We start from the raw sequence: 15,981 nt of genomic DNA on the forward strand, positions 1-15,981 counted from the left end.
ACTTGGGCTGACAATTGGCAGATAAAATTTGTGCCAAATATGTGCCAGGTAATGACCAACTCTAAGAAGAAAAAGCCCAACCATATCCCACTAACCTTCATTGCCAAGTCCCCCACCATCAACAGTAGCTCTACTTTGTTCAGTTCAAAGAAGAAAACCTTACTTGTGGATAATAGGAACATTTTCACAAATTTTTGAATTAAATATTTTTTGTGCCGTTAAATTGTTTTCCTCTAAGGAATATGGAATAAATAGTTTGACTGAAAACCATTTGAGGAAATGCATTAGAATAGTTGTTTGGGTCAGGTGTTGCTCACCATTGATACAATATTTTTGTTACCCTAAATTACACTCCTTGACTGGTGAATAGATTGTGCCTTTCTGTGACATATGATCAGTTCCAATAAAAATCTAACAGTTTTCATCCCCAATTTGTCCTCATCTCATCTCAAGATGGTACACTCCATTGCCGTGAGGTACTTGATTCAGCAATCTGGCTGGGGATTGGTGAAACCTGTTCAATATAAATATTCATTGTTTTATTATATTTCAACACCTCTGGAATTCTGTAACGTTACCTTTAGTTTCATCATTGAGTCTTGGCAGAGCTTATCTCCCCTTGCAGCTGAAACCTCATCCACACCAATTAGTTTTGCCCTGTACCGGAATCCATCTCCTTTAAACCGTTTTATCAGACCAGCTTCACTCCGATCCTGACCTGGAAGTTAAAAGAAATAAGGCACTAGGGTTACAAGTTAATTATTTTATTTGGTTATTATGGTATCAAGAGAAGAAGCAAGCAAGTCTTGTAAATGCAACTAAATCCTCTTAGGACTACAATATAACAACAACTTGCAATTATATAGCATCTTATATAGCATCTTTAATGTAGAAAAACATCCAGAGGCACTTCACCGGGGTGTAAAAATGGGCACAGAGCGTTTAAGGAAGTTAGGAGAAGTGACCTAAGGCATAATAAAATAGATAGATTTGAGAAACTATTTAAAGACAGGGAAAGAGGAAGTCAAGTGCAGGGAGTAGGACAGGAAGTTCCATAAACTAATGTCAAGACAGCTGACACCTTTGCAATTGATGTTAGATCAGAGAGAGGGGATACACAGGAGGCCAGAGTTAAATGAAAGAAGGGCTTGGGACATTGTATAAAGATGGAGGAAATCACAGAGGTAGGGTCGGGCGAGGCCATGTCGTGGTTTGTAGATGAGGAAGGGGATCTGGAAATCAATGCATTGGAGAAGGTGGGAGCTAATGTAGGTCAGGGAGCACTAGAGTGGTGGGTCAGCAGGACGCAATGCAGCAGTACATAGCATGAGGTAGGAGGTGTGTGGTGGTACTTTGAAGAAGTTGGAGTTTACGGAAGGTGCAGCTTGTGGGACCATAGGGAGGGTGTTAGAGAAATCAAGTATGGAGACAAACAGATTAGGGTTTTGACTGTGGTAGAAGTGAGGTAGGAGCACGAGTGGATGATTTTGTGGAGGTGAAACTAAGCGGTCTTGGAGAGGCCCAAGGTGTGGGGCTTGAAATTCAGCTTGGGTCAGGAAAGAGACCAGGGTTTCAGCCTATCTGGTGTAGCCTGAGTGAGTAGGTTTTGAGTCAGTGGCAAGAGTATAGTTTTGGCCAGGGGCCAGAAATGAAGGCTTCATAATTCCCTATGTACCACTGGAGGAAATTCTGGCTCATCCACAACTTGATGTTGCATAGGAAGTCTGACAGCACAAAGGTGTTGTGGTGTTAAAGAATGAGGTAGGGCTGGGGGCCATCAGCTTATGTATGGAAATTGACCCCATGATGTCGCCGAGAAGCAATATGTAAATGAGCAAAAGGAAGGGGCAAGGGTGGAACCTTGTTATACACCATAGGTGAACAAGTGGGAAGCAGGAGAAGAAGTCAATCTGGCAGATGCAATGGCTGCATTTGGACAGGTATGAGTGGCACCAAATAAGGATAGCCATATGGTGGTGGACCATGAAGGAGAGGTAATCGAGGAAGATGGCGTGATTGATCATATCAAATGCCTCATAGAAGATAAAAAGGACACAAAAGGATAATGCAGCAAGGTTGTAGTCACAGAAGATATCATTGGTTACTTTGATGAGTGGCAGGGTAGGGTGAATGTGAAGGAGGGAGGAGGTTGAGGGCAGGATGCAAGGAGAGAAGGAATGGCGGCTGAAGCAGGAGGTGGTGCAGTTGTCTTCGTCTCAGTCTTGAAAACAATAAAATCATAAGCTGATAACATAATGTTAATTAACGTTTCACTAAAACTTAAGTTTAAAATAAATGGAAATTACTTTGCATGCAAACTACCATTAAAGAAACACTGACAAAGTGCATAAAATACGTCAAGTTTATTTAAGCCACTCAACTAGATTATCTATTTCCATCTCACATTCTTCTACTATGCTCGGGAATGATAAAACATCATGGCTGCGAAATTCAGCTCCTTTGCGCCTGCCGTTAGCATCCTGGGCCGCCAGTGATGACATCACCACCATGTGCCACGATCCCTTACCACCCTGCGGCAGAAATTCGGCTGCGCCCCAGGAGGCTGTCGTCGGCCTGGCCCGCGGGTTGCGAGCCAGGCCGACCTACGCTCGCGGGATGTTAATTAAAGGGAGGTGCGGCTGTGACCCACGCCGCCATTTTCTTTTTTTTGGCTGACCTCCAGGTTGGCCCTCCGCCAGGCCCTTGGTGTGGTCCGTGGGTGCCGGGCTGCAACCATGGCACCACGCCCCTCCGGTGGGCTAGTGTGAGCCATCGGAGGCCCTGCAGAGCTCACAGCGTCCCTCCCCTTTAATGGAAGGGGCGGGGTGCTGACACGCGTCAGCGTTATGCAGAGCTGTCGTGTAGCGCTCCGCCGCTATAGCGCTTTGCGCCCCCGACACCATCCCGAGAGGAAGTGGAGCGCCCGAGATAGTGCTCCGATTCCTCACCGAGGCGGTAAGCCGAATTTAGTGGCCAGGGCGGGACTTAAGGCGGATAAATCCCCCAGACCTGATGGCCTACGTCCTAGGGTCTTGAGAGAAGTAGCGGTAGGGATTGTGGATGCATTGGTGGTAATTTTCCAAAACTCCCTGCACCCAGGAAAGGTCCCGGCAGATTGGAAAACTGCTAATGTAACACCCTTATTTAAAAAGGGTAGTAGGCAGAAGGCTGGAAACTATAGAGCAGTTAGCCTAACATCTGTGGTTGGCAAAATGTTGGAGTCCATTATTAAGGAAACAGCAACAGAGCATTTGGATAAACATAATTTAATCGGACAGAGTCAGCATGGTTTTACGAAGGGGAAGTCATGTTTGACAAATTTGCTCGAATTCTTTGAGGACGTAACATACAGGGTGTGAGGAAATCTACATGATATAAGGGGTTAATTTCAAGTGCTTGCTGGGTAAAAGTTTTCAGACTTGACACTGGGCAAGTGTCGATGTGTAACTAGAGCTATTGCACGTACTCGAACTACAGCCAAGAACAGATGCCTGCCCACCTAATGAGAATGTAGAAGTGGAATAATGAGTTTCTTTGATGTACCGATGACCTGATAACTTGTGACCGAAAGCAAAGCTTGCCTCCCTTATATATGATTAAAGAGGACCTCCGGTTACACGATTCATGCCCTGTTATAGATTAACGGTTGACTTATGTGTCCAGGATCCTTCTGTCAATATGTTATTTCTACCTGATGATTAATCTAAAATGTATCCTGATAGAGGAACAAAGGGATTTCAATCAAACTTGTTTGTTACACTGTATAAATATAGAACGTTTACACTGTATCATGGGAATAGTAGCCTCACCCCTTGAGTGGAGGTGCTGATTCCCCTTGCAAGTGAAGTAAAATAAAAGGCCTGTCCGTCTGACGAATCCAAGTGTGTATTGAGTCATTACCCAGAGCTAAGAAGTAAGGCACTTCTACAATTTGGAGGTTCCACCGAGATGGCTTGCTGTACCAATTGGTGAGTTAACAGACGCCGAGTACGTTGCTCGGTTGGGAAAATCCCATCGGCCGAAGGTGGTGTTTTGCCACATTTTTGGGACTTTCCCTGCCATAAGCATAGCTGCGCACAGTCTGTTTATTCCATTGGACAGCACTGCCATCGGGTAATTGACCCACAAGGTTCGGGGGTTAAACTGCCGTTGTGACTGCTTCCCTTTCAGAAACGGAACAGAGGACCAGCCATGAGGCGCTGACGCCCCGCGAACAGGATCGTGCAGAAAAGGACTGTAGGAAGCGCTGAAATAAAGGTACCAAAGAGAGAAGGTTAAGTCAGGAATTTGATTAACTAAGGAGCTAGCGATTTATTGGAAATTGAACTAGCAAGGTTCCAGCTTGCTGAGAGAGAAGGTTAAGTCAGGAATTTGATTAACTAAGGAGCTAGCGATTTACTGGAAATTGAACTAGCAAGGTTCCAGCTTGAAGTTAGCTGGGACAAATTGAAGGCCCTTTTTGCTAAAGATTTGGCTAAAGGGAGTAGGGTAGAAGGAGAGAAGAGCTTGAAGTTAGCTGGGACAAATTGAAGGCCCTTTTTGCTAAAGATTTGGCTAAAGGGAGTAGGGTAGAAGGAGAGAAGAGCTTGAAGTTAGCTGGGACAAATTGAAGGCCCTTTTTGCTAAAGATTTGGCTAAAGGGAATAGGGTAAAAAAAAGAGAAGAGTGGGCGGTTGTCTGAAACACAGTGTCAATGTTTAATGTTTATGAGAGTGAGTATTTAACTACTTGTTATTATCAATCAACTTTGCAGCTTTGTCCAGTAAGGCTGCATAGGTTGGGGATTTAGTAACACTTTGGTTGTTGTTTAACAAGTGTATTGTTTATTGTTATATGTATTAATGTTTAGTCATGTCTGATCTGTAGGGGCGTCCCACGCAGATCATAGAGTGTTACGGAATTGTTGTATGTTTTAACTAAAATATTTAAGCTGAAAAAAAAACTGCAGAAGGGGTTGGAAAAGACCCAAGCCGGGGAAGTGAGTCCCGCGGCGGAATGTATGGTTGAGAAAATAGTGATGTCTTTTACATGATCCACTAAGCTATTGTGGATTCAGTATTTTCCCCAGTTAGAAATACCTTCCACGAGGGTTGAGAACCCTCGAGTTTTATATGTATGTATAGTTTATTAATCTGATCTGTAGGGGCGTACAACGCAGATCATGGATTGTCACGGGAGTTTAGATTGTTTTAAGTGAACCATTTAAACTGCTAAAATGAGTGCTAGCGCCAGTAAGCCACCCGAGAAAGGCACGCCAGCAGCCTTTATGTTAAAGAACTGGTCAATCATCCATTGATCACCTACCAAATTGGTCCAAATGGACTGTAAATAAGACTAGACCCTTTCCTTCAGATAGTCATTTAACATAGAAAGAATTACTTGCCTCGAGAAATGTTTAACGGACAAGAGAGAAATAGAGAACAGCCAGATAAAAAGACTGCCTCTATGTTTGTTGAGTCAGAAAAAAAAAAAATTACCCCGAAGAAACACCTTTCTCCTCTATTATGGTAGGATAACAAGGTAACTATAGAAGGATGAATAGAGGGGAATATAGAGGAAGACGTGGTAGAGTAAGAGGGTATGGACGATCTGGTAATTGTTACAATTGCGGACAACCCGGACATTGGGCAAACCAATGCCCTGCGAAAAATCGTCAGAACAAAACCTCCAATAATGGACCTCCGTTAGAGAATAAAGGTCCTAATTTCACTGTCCATAACCCTTTTTCGGACCAGTCAGGAGGTTACCCTACAAACGGACAGGGATTTAGGAGAAATAGAGATCAGAATTACTGACTGACACCAGCAGCCCCAGGCGCCACAGACCACCAAATGCCCGTTGTTTCTTTAAATTCACGCAGCGAACCTGAAATTAAAATGCAAATAGCTGGGAGACCTATGTCATTTTAGTAGATACAGGAGCAACCTTTTCGGTGTTAGGGAAAGGATATTCTGAAGGAATGCCTATTAATGGGAAAAAGACCCCGATAGCTGGATTGGCTGGAATACTACAATGCTTGAATCAATTGACTCCCCTCACAGTAAAAGTAGAAGAATTTGAGGAAGAACACTCCTTTCTGTTATCAGGAGATGTCTCTATGAATTTATGTGGAAGAGACTTGCTGTGCAAAATGAATGCTACAATCATTTGCTCCGCATCAGGAGTAACAGTAGAAATCCAAGTAGATAAGGCATATGCGTACCCAGTAACAGAAATAAAACACCCTGTTCTTTACGCATGGGAAATTGCCGACCCAAGTTTGAGTCCCAAACTTGTCAGTCTGTTAGGAGCGTGGGGATTCATTACAAGCTCCATAAAACAATACCAGGAATCCCTGAAACTAGGGAAATGGCATCCAAAATTGCACTGCACGGCCTGCTATGACAAAACAGGACAAGATTATCAGCCGTTTTTTAATTTAAAATACCTCCTAACGATTAGACTGCACAGCCCTATAAAGTTACAATTAATCCAGCTGCACCATTACCCAAAAGGTCACAGTATCCATTGTCAGAGAAAGCAGAAAAAGGAATTGAGCCAGTGATGGAATCATTGTTAAAACAGGGAGTTAACGCCGGATAGAATAAAGGTCGTTTGCAACACATCGTTGCCAAAAACTAAAAGAGAAATGAAGCATTTTCTAGGAATGACTGGCTATTGTAGACAATGGATATTGAACTATTCAGAAATAACCAGACATGAGCATGACAAATTTGGAAAATTCGCGGTTACCTGACTTCCTCGGGAACCCAGATTAAAAATGCACAAGAAGTGCAAAATCTTTTACTAGCTATTCAGAGACGTAAACAGATTGCAATTATTAAGTGCCAAGCGCACATGGGGCATTTGGACAAGGTTGCGCTTGGAAACGCTGCTGCAGATAGCGCTGCTAAGTCAGTAGCTATATCAAGTACTGAACGACAAGTTTCAGCCTTCCCTGTTAGGGAAAAGCCAGAGATACCGCAGCCCCCGTCCTTAGATGATGTGCTGACCCATCAAGATAGGGCCAGTTCTGATGAAGTAAAGGAATGGGTTGTTAATCATTGTTTTAAAAAACACTGACGGCTTATGGGTTCATCATGACGGCCGCATGGTGGCACCCAAATCATTACTATCACCAATTGCCCGATGTGTTCATAAATTCACCCATGCGGGCAAAAGGGGGATGGCGGACTATATCCTCAAGACCTGGTATGCACCAGGAATCTCAAAGTTGGCAAAACAAATATGTGAAAATTGTATTATCTGCCAGACCATGAATGCAGGAAAAAAAATAAAGAAGGTACAGCCCGCATCCCATCCAAACCCCATGGGTCCTTTTGTACACTTGCAAATGGATTTTATTGAACTACCTGTGTGTATGAGCTTTAAATATGTATTAGTTATTGTTGATATGTTTTCAAGATGGATTGAAGCGTTTCTTTGTAGAAAGAGTGACGCCACTACTGTTGCTAAATGTTTATTGAAGGACATTGTACCTCGCTTTGGGATACCAGCAAAACTGTCAAGTGACAATGGGTCCCATTTTACGGGAACAGTGATTAAGGAACTATGCAAAGCTTTACAGATTAACCAGCACCTTCATTGTAGTTATCATCCACAGTCGGCTGGACTAGTGGAAAGATATAACGGGATGCTGAAAAACAAGCTTGCAAAACTGTGTAAAGAAACTGGACTTAAATGGGTTGATTTGTTACCCATAGCTTTAATGACAATGCGGTCTGCTACCAACAGAATTACAGGATTGTCGCCTCACGAGATCGTCATGGGAAGACCACAAAGATTGCCTTTTTTGGCACCTTTAACAGCTAAACAAATGGACATTCATAAAATGGAGGAAGATATGTTGAGTTATTGCATTGCACTAACCAAATGCATTTCTAGTTTCCATCAACAGGTGAAGGAAGCCCAGGTCGATCCCGCTGAAGGAAAGTGCCATACTTTCGAGCCAGGAGATAACGTTTACATAAAAATCTTCAAACGAAAGAATGGCCTTCAACCCAGATTTGAGGGACCCTTCCAAGTACTCCTGACCACAAACACCGCTGTAAAAGTAAAGGAGCGACCAACATGGATACACGCGTCCCATTGTAAGAAGGCATCAGTTGAAGACAATACACTACCAAGATGAACTGGATTTGGACTCTGATGAGATTGTTCCTTTTGTTAACGATAATTGAAACTGCCATATGGATTTACCCAGATCCTCTGAAAGGCAAACCATGTATAGAAGAATGTGTACTTTTAACCAAAAATCTCTTTTATGTTATATGCTATAATGAGACCATGAAAGTTCAGCTTCAGGACCATACTATGCAGGTACCCCCATATCAACCCCTAAATCTTAGGGTAAGACAGGGTAAGATAGTAGAAGAAGATAGTGGACAGAGGCTTGATAAGCTGTGGGTCACATGCCCTGATACTGTATTACCAAGTGACAAAACTGCGAACGGAGGGGTTTTCTGCAATGGTAATTCAAGAGGAGGACTGGCCCTGACAGCTAAGTTAATGTTTTGTGATAATCCTTTTACACAACCCCTCGTTTCAACATCAATTACTCAGAAAAGAAAAATTAATAGGACCGCTAGGAAACAAGGAGGGAGAAGTAGAAGACTGTTAAATAAGCATAACTATCATCAAGTTAATACCTTTGTATACATGAGCTATCTGTATGCTAAAAAACAGAACCTTGCCAAATGCTGGATATGCAGCCACATCCCTGTGCATGCAGAGGGTGGAATACCTCTAAGGCCCATTCCCTTCGAGATAGAAGAGATGGTAGGGTGGTTATTACAGTCTAATACCACCTGGAATAAGGAGGCAGCCAGTACATTTCAGACCCAAAATAGTTTAAACCCAGATCAGTTGGAAAATGAATGGAAAAATGCAGGATACAACCTTATAAAATTTGAAGGGTGGTTTCATCCCCTATATGATAATCGAAGGAATCCAGAGAGTCTATTAGTTACGTCAATGGGAACCATAAATAAAACAAAAGGAGAAGTCTGTCTTGTAAACGACAATGGAGAAGGATTGATGGTTGGATGGAGTGAGTGCAAATGTAACTACACTTTGACTAAAACTACTACTAAACCACCAGGTGCAATCGAATGGCCTTATTGGGGATGGTGGAATCTGTCCACAGTACAAAATTTGACTAGCAAAAAAATCTGGAAAGGAGAATACGGAATAGGAATGATGCACCAGATATGGAACAAATTTGAAGCCTATAATAACACCTATTTCATCTGTGGGCATAGAGCATACCCCTGGTTACCACAAAATTGGACTGGGTCATGTTATTTGGGATATGTAGTGCCTTATATACATCACATTTCATCTTTGGATAGCCACCCTGGGACACGAGCAAAACGAGCCATTACAGAAATTGAAAGGTTCTTTGCTATAGCATTTCCCTGGTATGGAACAGGGAAGTTAACAAGAGAATCTATAAACATGGCAGCAGTGTTGGAACAAATAGCCAATGATACTGCAGATGCTCTTAGTAATGTAAACGCAGAAATGGTGGCTTTGCGCACTGTTGCCTTACAAAACCGCATGGCTCTGGACTATTTGTTGGCAAAAAAAGGGGGCACATGTGCAATCATAAAAACCGAATGTTGCACCTATATCCCAGATAGCTCAGAAAATATCACCAATCTGGTAAACCACATAAAGAAGGCCGTAGAGAAACTACGTCAACCTGAACCATGGTCAATGTGGGATTGGATTTCAGGATGGGGAGGAGCATTGGGAAAGCAAATTTTGGAAGCTTTTATCGCAATTGTGATGATAATAATTTTAATTAGTTTATTGATTGGTTGTTTAAAATTATTGTGTACAAAAGTCCTTTCCTTATTAGCGTCAACTCCTCCAGTACCAATGATGTCTGAATATGAGGATATTAAGGGTGAGACCTTTGATGTAGAGTTTCTTAAACTTAGCGAGATAGATTGTCCTTAGAAAGGACAAAAGGGGGGAATGAGGAAATCTACATGATATAAGGGGTTAATTTCAAGTGCTTGCTGGGTAAAAGTTTTCAGACTTGACACTGGGCAAGTGTCGATGTGTAACTAGAGCTATTGCACGTACTCGAACTACAGCCAAGAACAGATGCCTGCCCACCTAATGAGAATGTAGAAGTGGAATAATGAGTTTCTTTGATGTACCGATGACCTGATAACTTGTGACCGAAAGCAAAGCTTGCCTCCCTTATATATGATTAAAGAGGACCTCCGGTTACACGATTCATGCCCTGTTATAGATTAACGGTTGACTTATGTGTCCAGGATCCTTCTGTCAATATGTTATTTCTACCTGATGATTAATCTAAAATGTATCCTGATAGAGGAACAAAGGGATTTCAATCAAACTTGTTTGTTACACTGTATAAATATAGAACGTTTACACTGTATCATGGGAATAGTAGCCTCACCCCTTGAGTGGAGGTGCTGATTCCCCTTGCAAGTGAAGTAAAATAAAAGGCCTGTCCGTCTGACGAATCCAAGTGTGTATTGAGTCATTACCCAGAGCTAAGAAGTAAGGCACTTCTACAGGTGGATAAAGGGGAACCAGTGGATGTGGTGTATTTGGACTTCCAAAAGGCATTTGACAAGGTGCCACACAAAAGATTCTGATCAAGATAAAAAATCACAGGATTGGGGGTAATATACTGGCATGGGTGGAAGATTGGCTATCTAACAGAAAACAAAGAGTTGGGATAAATGGTTCGTTCCCGGGCTGGCAATCAGTAACTAGTGGTGTTCCGCAGGGGTCAGTGCTGGGTCCCCAACTCTTTACAATCTATATTAACGATTTGGAGGAAGGAACCGAGTGCAACATATCCAAGTTTGCCGACGATACAAAGATGGGAGGGAAAGCAGTGAGTGAGGAGGACATAAAAAACCTGCAAAAGGACATAGACAGGCTAAGTGAGTGGGCAGAGATTTGGCAGATGGAATATAATATTGGAAAGTGTGAGGTTATGCACTTTGGCAGAAAAAATCAAAGAGCAAGTTATTATCTAAATGGAGAGAAACTGCAAAGTGCTACAGTACAAAGGGATCTGGGGGTCCTGGTGCATGAAACACAAAAAGTTAGTATGCAGGTGCAGCAGGTGATCAGGAAGGCCAATGGAATCTTGGCTTTAATTGCAAGGGGGATGGAGTATAAAAACAGGGAAGTCTTGCTGCAGTTATACAGGGTATTGGTGAGGCCACACCTGGAATACTGCGTGCAGTTTTGGTTTCCATATTTAAGAAAAGATATACTTGCTCTCGAGGCGGTTCAGAGAAGGTTCACTCGGTTGATTCCGGAGATGAGGGGGTTGACGTATGAGGAAAGGTTGAGTAGGTTGGGCCTCTACTCATTGTGTTCAGAAGAATGAGAGGCGATCTTATCGAAACATATAAGATTGTGAGGGGGCTTGATCGGGTGGATGCGGTGAGGATGTTTCCACTGATAGGTGAGACTAGAACTAGGGGGCATAATCTTAGAATATGGGGCTGCCCTTTCAAAACTGAGATGAGGAGAAACTTCTTCACTCAGAGGGTAGAAAATATATGGAATTTGCTACCCCAGAGAGCTGTGGGAGCTGCAACATTAAATTTAAAACGGAGATAGACAGTTTCCTAGCAGATAAGGGAATTAGGGGTTACGGGGAGAGGGCAGGGAAGTGGACGTGAGTCTAGATTCAGAACAGCCATGATCCTATTGAATGGCGGAGCAGGCCTGAGGGGCCGTATGGCCTACTCCTGCTCCTACTTCTGATGTTCTTATGTTCTGCGCCGGGCACTAAATCACCGGCGATAATTCGGTTACTGCCCCCAAACGGGGCATAACCAAATTTCGCCTCCCATAAGTCTACTTCAAATAAAATTAATAGCCATTATGCTCTGCACAATATGCTTCAAATTGTTCAATTTACAACCCTTTGATAATTTATAGTTTAGGGTATAACCTATTATTCCACACCTCCACCCAATTCAGTCATGATTGTTCTGCTGCACTCTCTGGCAGGCTTTTGCTGAAAAAGTATCCCATACACCTGCAGGCATCCTGCCCTTTTTTTATATAATGGTACTCCATTCTTTCAGGGAAGCCACAGCATGAGTTGGGTTTTAAACAGAGACAAAGGGGTAAAAATTTGTTCGCGCCACCAGGCCGGCGTGATCTGGGCGCAGAGGCCCGCTTGAAATTGGGCCTCAGGCTTCATCTGAATAATCGGGGCGAGCTGCCAGCGGCATTGCCAACTCTGGTCGGATATATTCCTGGAGGATTCCTCACATGACCAGCTGCCTTTAACCGCACCACCCAGTCAAACAGGCTATTTTCCCAATTCCGGTGTTTTTATAATTAATAAAGTGTTAAAAGAAAATGAAAAAAAAACACATGATTTTTTTTAATGATTTTTCTCCCGGGTTGCTCACAGCAGTGTCCAGGAAATTAATTTTGAATTCCTGGAGACTCCAGGACAATCCTGAAGGGTTGGCAACCCTAGGTCCAGTGCCTGGTGTGCCTCCAGAGGCAGCTCAACTGTGTGGCCTGATCCACTATGGGCAGCTGCCCTGAGGCACATTCTGGATGGGGGAGGAGAATTGCTGCTCCTCCCTGCTCCACATTAAAGTAAGTTTTAAAAAGAAAAACTTACCTTTATGTTGAAACACTGAGTGAAGCAGGGTCAGCGCTAGCGAATTTCAAGAGGTCTTTCAACTGGAATAAGGTCCCTCATTAACATATTTAAGGGACGTACTGCCTGTTTATGGTGGCCGCCCAGGACGCCTGAATATTGTCCAATATGGTGTCAGACATATTTCAGGCATCTCTAGGGTGTAGGGCATAGCTTCCCTTCTTTGCTCCCGTTTTCAGCCCAGAAAATGTGTACAACGAGGGCCAATTTCTACCCCCAAATATCTGGCACAGAGTCCAAGTATTACTGACATGTCACTCTGGGCTTTAGTGGTCATTTGTAATTTTGCAGTACAAAGAACCTATCTAATTAATGTGTCATTTGATAAACCAAATTATAAGCGCAAACATAATTGTTCCATGATAGATATTTCCAAGCCACTCTGTGAAGGGACATTCAGATAAAAGTGCTGTTGTAAGCCTCTGCAATAGTTCAGTGTCCAAGTGCACCATGTGGCGCGTTACTAAACCATACAGGGAGGTCTCGGGTTCAATCCTTGTCTTTGCTGAGATAATTGATCTCAGTCAAGGTCGTGGTGGGAGTGTTACAATTGCCACTGAATTATCAGAGGAGCCCATTAACTGCCTCCAATTGTAATTTCACAATCTTCTCGATTTATTTTGTACTGAACATTAATGTTGTGGAAAGCAAAGCATTGTGAGAAACCAGCTACTAGTTTTACTCAGGACATAGACGTCTGTCAGAAACTGGTCAGGATTGCACTGGGAACACACAAACATTTTGACCAGGAGGTGTTTCCCTTGTTGGAAGCTACAGAACATTTTGATTTGTTGCCATGCATTGCGTGCTGATTCCCTAAGTAATTGACTGCAAATTAATTATCAATAAAGCTGGATCAGTGACACCACAAACCAGGTTAATAGCCTTCTATGAATAGCCCAGTGCACCGTTCAGCTCTCAGATTACCTCCATGGCTGTAAAATCTCAGCCATAAAAAGATAAGAATTGTGAATGTAATCACCTGTAAGAAATTGTCTGGTTATATATTATTCAAAAACTAGTAATAGACCAAGGATTCTTTTCAGGGCTATAATCAAATCTTGGAGTTTAGATCATGCTCATAAATTTTATTACAGCCTTGTAATCACAAATATCCAATATTCTATATATCATATTTAGCAAGGAAGGAAATTAATATTTTGAACCAGGCTATGGCACTGATAGTAGATTTAGGTAAAACGGAAGAGTGGTGACACCACACTTCATCAGAGGCTGCTAATTACTAGAACTGCTGATCCATAAACTTGGTTGAGAGCAGCAATCATTGGAATATAAGCAGCACGATATTTAAATACTCCTAGACGATTCAAGATCAGATTCTTCCAATATAATTCTAGGGAATATAGATGAATACTTTCTTATGTTCTCAATTGAGGCATTAAATTGCACTATGGTAAAGTTCCATGGGGGCCGGCAGCGCCTCAGTATCGTGCCTACGTAGTCATTCTTCACACATGAGCCTGGACATTGTGTGCTGACAGGCTATTCAACCATGGAGAACATTGTATTCAAGCCTCATCCCGTCCTCACTGACAGCTCTGGATGACTTTTCCCTTTCCTAGTCTAGAGTGACGAGACCAATTGTAATCCCTTGTTGTTGCACCAGTTGAGATCAGCTAACTCAGCACACACTAGGGCCGCGATTTCGGCAGCCGTTGCGAGTCCGGTGTGGCCAGAGTAGGCAGCAGCCTCAAATCCCGCTCCCGTCTTCATCCTGCCTCCTCCAAGTGATTTTGCCCTGATTGGGCTTGTTAAGCCCGCTGTGCGAGGTTTGCGGCCAATTAAAAGGAAGCGGGTCTGATGGCGTCATCTGATGATGTGTCATCAGCCGGTTTCCTTAAAGGGGCCATGTCCACATTCATTTTGACAGTTGTGCTGTCAGTGTTCTATAGCATTGAGGTGCTGCAAATGCTAACAGCACTGCACAAAGGTGCATGGCTGTACCCAGGCTCTCCCATGACTCCCTCCATATGCTTATGGAGGGAGTCACAGCACGCAGGGAGGTTCTCTTCCCTCCCAATGGGCGGAAGAGACCTCCCCAGGAGATCAACCCAGCCTGGTTGCACATTGCACAGGAGGGCACAAGCAGGGATTTGTCAGGAGGACCTGGGTGCATTGGCGCAAACCTTTCAATGATCTCAATAGATTACGAAACGTTACTGCAAAGCCACACTCAACCTCATCCTGCTGTGCCACTCATCACATCCCCATCACTCTGCCTTCCCTACCGTACTCCTGCACATCCTTACTCACACCAACTTACCTTGCACCTCCACCCATCCCTCTCTATCTACATTATCATTTTCCCATCTCACTAGCCACTCCTCACACTCACCCTCATCCTCGTCCAATCATTCAAACTAACAACACACAAGGGTAGGCACTTGTGTGCTTTAGCCAATGTTCGTGTAAAGCTTCTGTTAATGTGTTGTCAAGCATTGAAATACTTATTTTCACCACCTTATCTTCTTGGACAGATTTGTGTGCACCTTTGAAAGTGTCTTAGTGAGTTCCAGTGAATGGCGAGACATAACGTCCTGTCCCCCTCAATGGTGATAAGTGTGAAAGGAATGGCTTGCACATTGTAGGGATGCTTTATGGTGTTGGCGTGGGGTGGTGCCAACCCGGTGCATCATGTGGCAGCCAGCGTGTACAGTGTTAAATGAAGGACATGGTGAGGCCATTGCTGGTGTCCCGGGCAGGAATGTGCACAGGTGATGATGCCCTGTGTCCAGTGCAACATCAGTTGATTGTGGAGAAGGTTGGTGTGGATGTTGGTGCTGCTGGTGTGCCCGGTGTATGCTGGTGTTGGGGCTGATCGTGTTGGGATTCTGAGGACCAAGCTGAGATTTTTTCAAGGGCACCAATGCTGATGGAATAGATGACAGGCGAGGTTGAGATGACAGAAGCGATGTGTCAATGGTGAGAGAGGTTGTTCCAATGAGGTGACACTGGATAGAGATTTTGCTCCAAACACTTGCAACCTGCATAAAGGTCAATCTGTCTTCCAAATGCAGTAAGCAACAGCTTCTAACCTTGGAAAGTGAAGAGCTATGAAATGGGAGCTTTTATAGAACATTTGCAACTGTCAGGTTAGTAAATCATTCCATGCTGACACAACACCTGACCTACTTACCTGACATGATCCCCGCGCTCCGGGAATCTAGTGGAAAAGCTGGTAAAATGGTAAGTATGTGGTAAAATGGTGCTTAACTACCTTTTAACAAGTTTTTAAGTATCTAAATTGGCTGCCCCGCCACTTGGTGTCTGTT

At 43.4% G+C, this 15,981-nt stretch overlaps 1 protein-coding gene across 7 annotated transcripts in view; it reads right to left on the reverse strand.

Moving 5' to 3' along the window:
• The window catches only part of LOC147122084 (disabled homolog 1-like), a 454,991-nt gene that overhangs the window by 117,397 nt on the left and 321,613 nt on the right, over nucleotides 1–15,981 (reverse strand). For all 7 annotated transcript variants that reach the window (XM_085982823.1, XM_085982827.1, XM_085982822.1 and 4 more), the window contains one exon: nucleotides 579–718. In XM_085982823.1, coding sequence (XP_085838949.1) covers nucleotides 579–718 — 140 coding nt within the window. The remainder of the gene's footprint in view (nucleotides 1–578; nucleotides 719–15,981) is intronic.

The sequence above is a fragment of the Somniosus microcephalus genome, chromosome 3, assembly GCF_052327205.1.
Source record: "Somniosus microcephalus isolate GS21.2 chromosome 3, FLI_Smic_1.0, whole genome shotgun sequence".
NCBI classification, from domain to species: domain Eukaryota; kingdom Metazoa; phylum Chordata; class Chondrichthyes; order Squaliformes; family Somniosidae; genus Somniosus; species Somniosus microcephalus.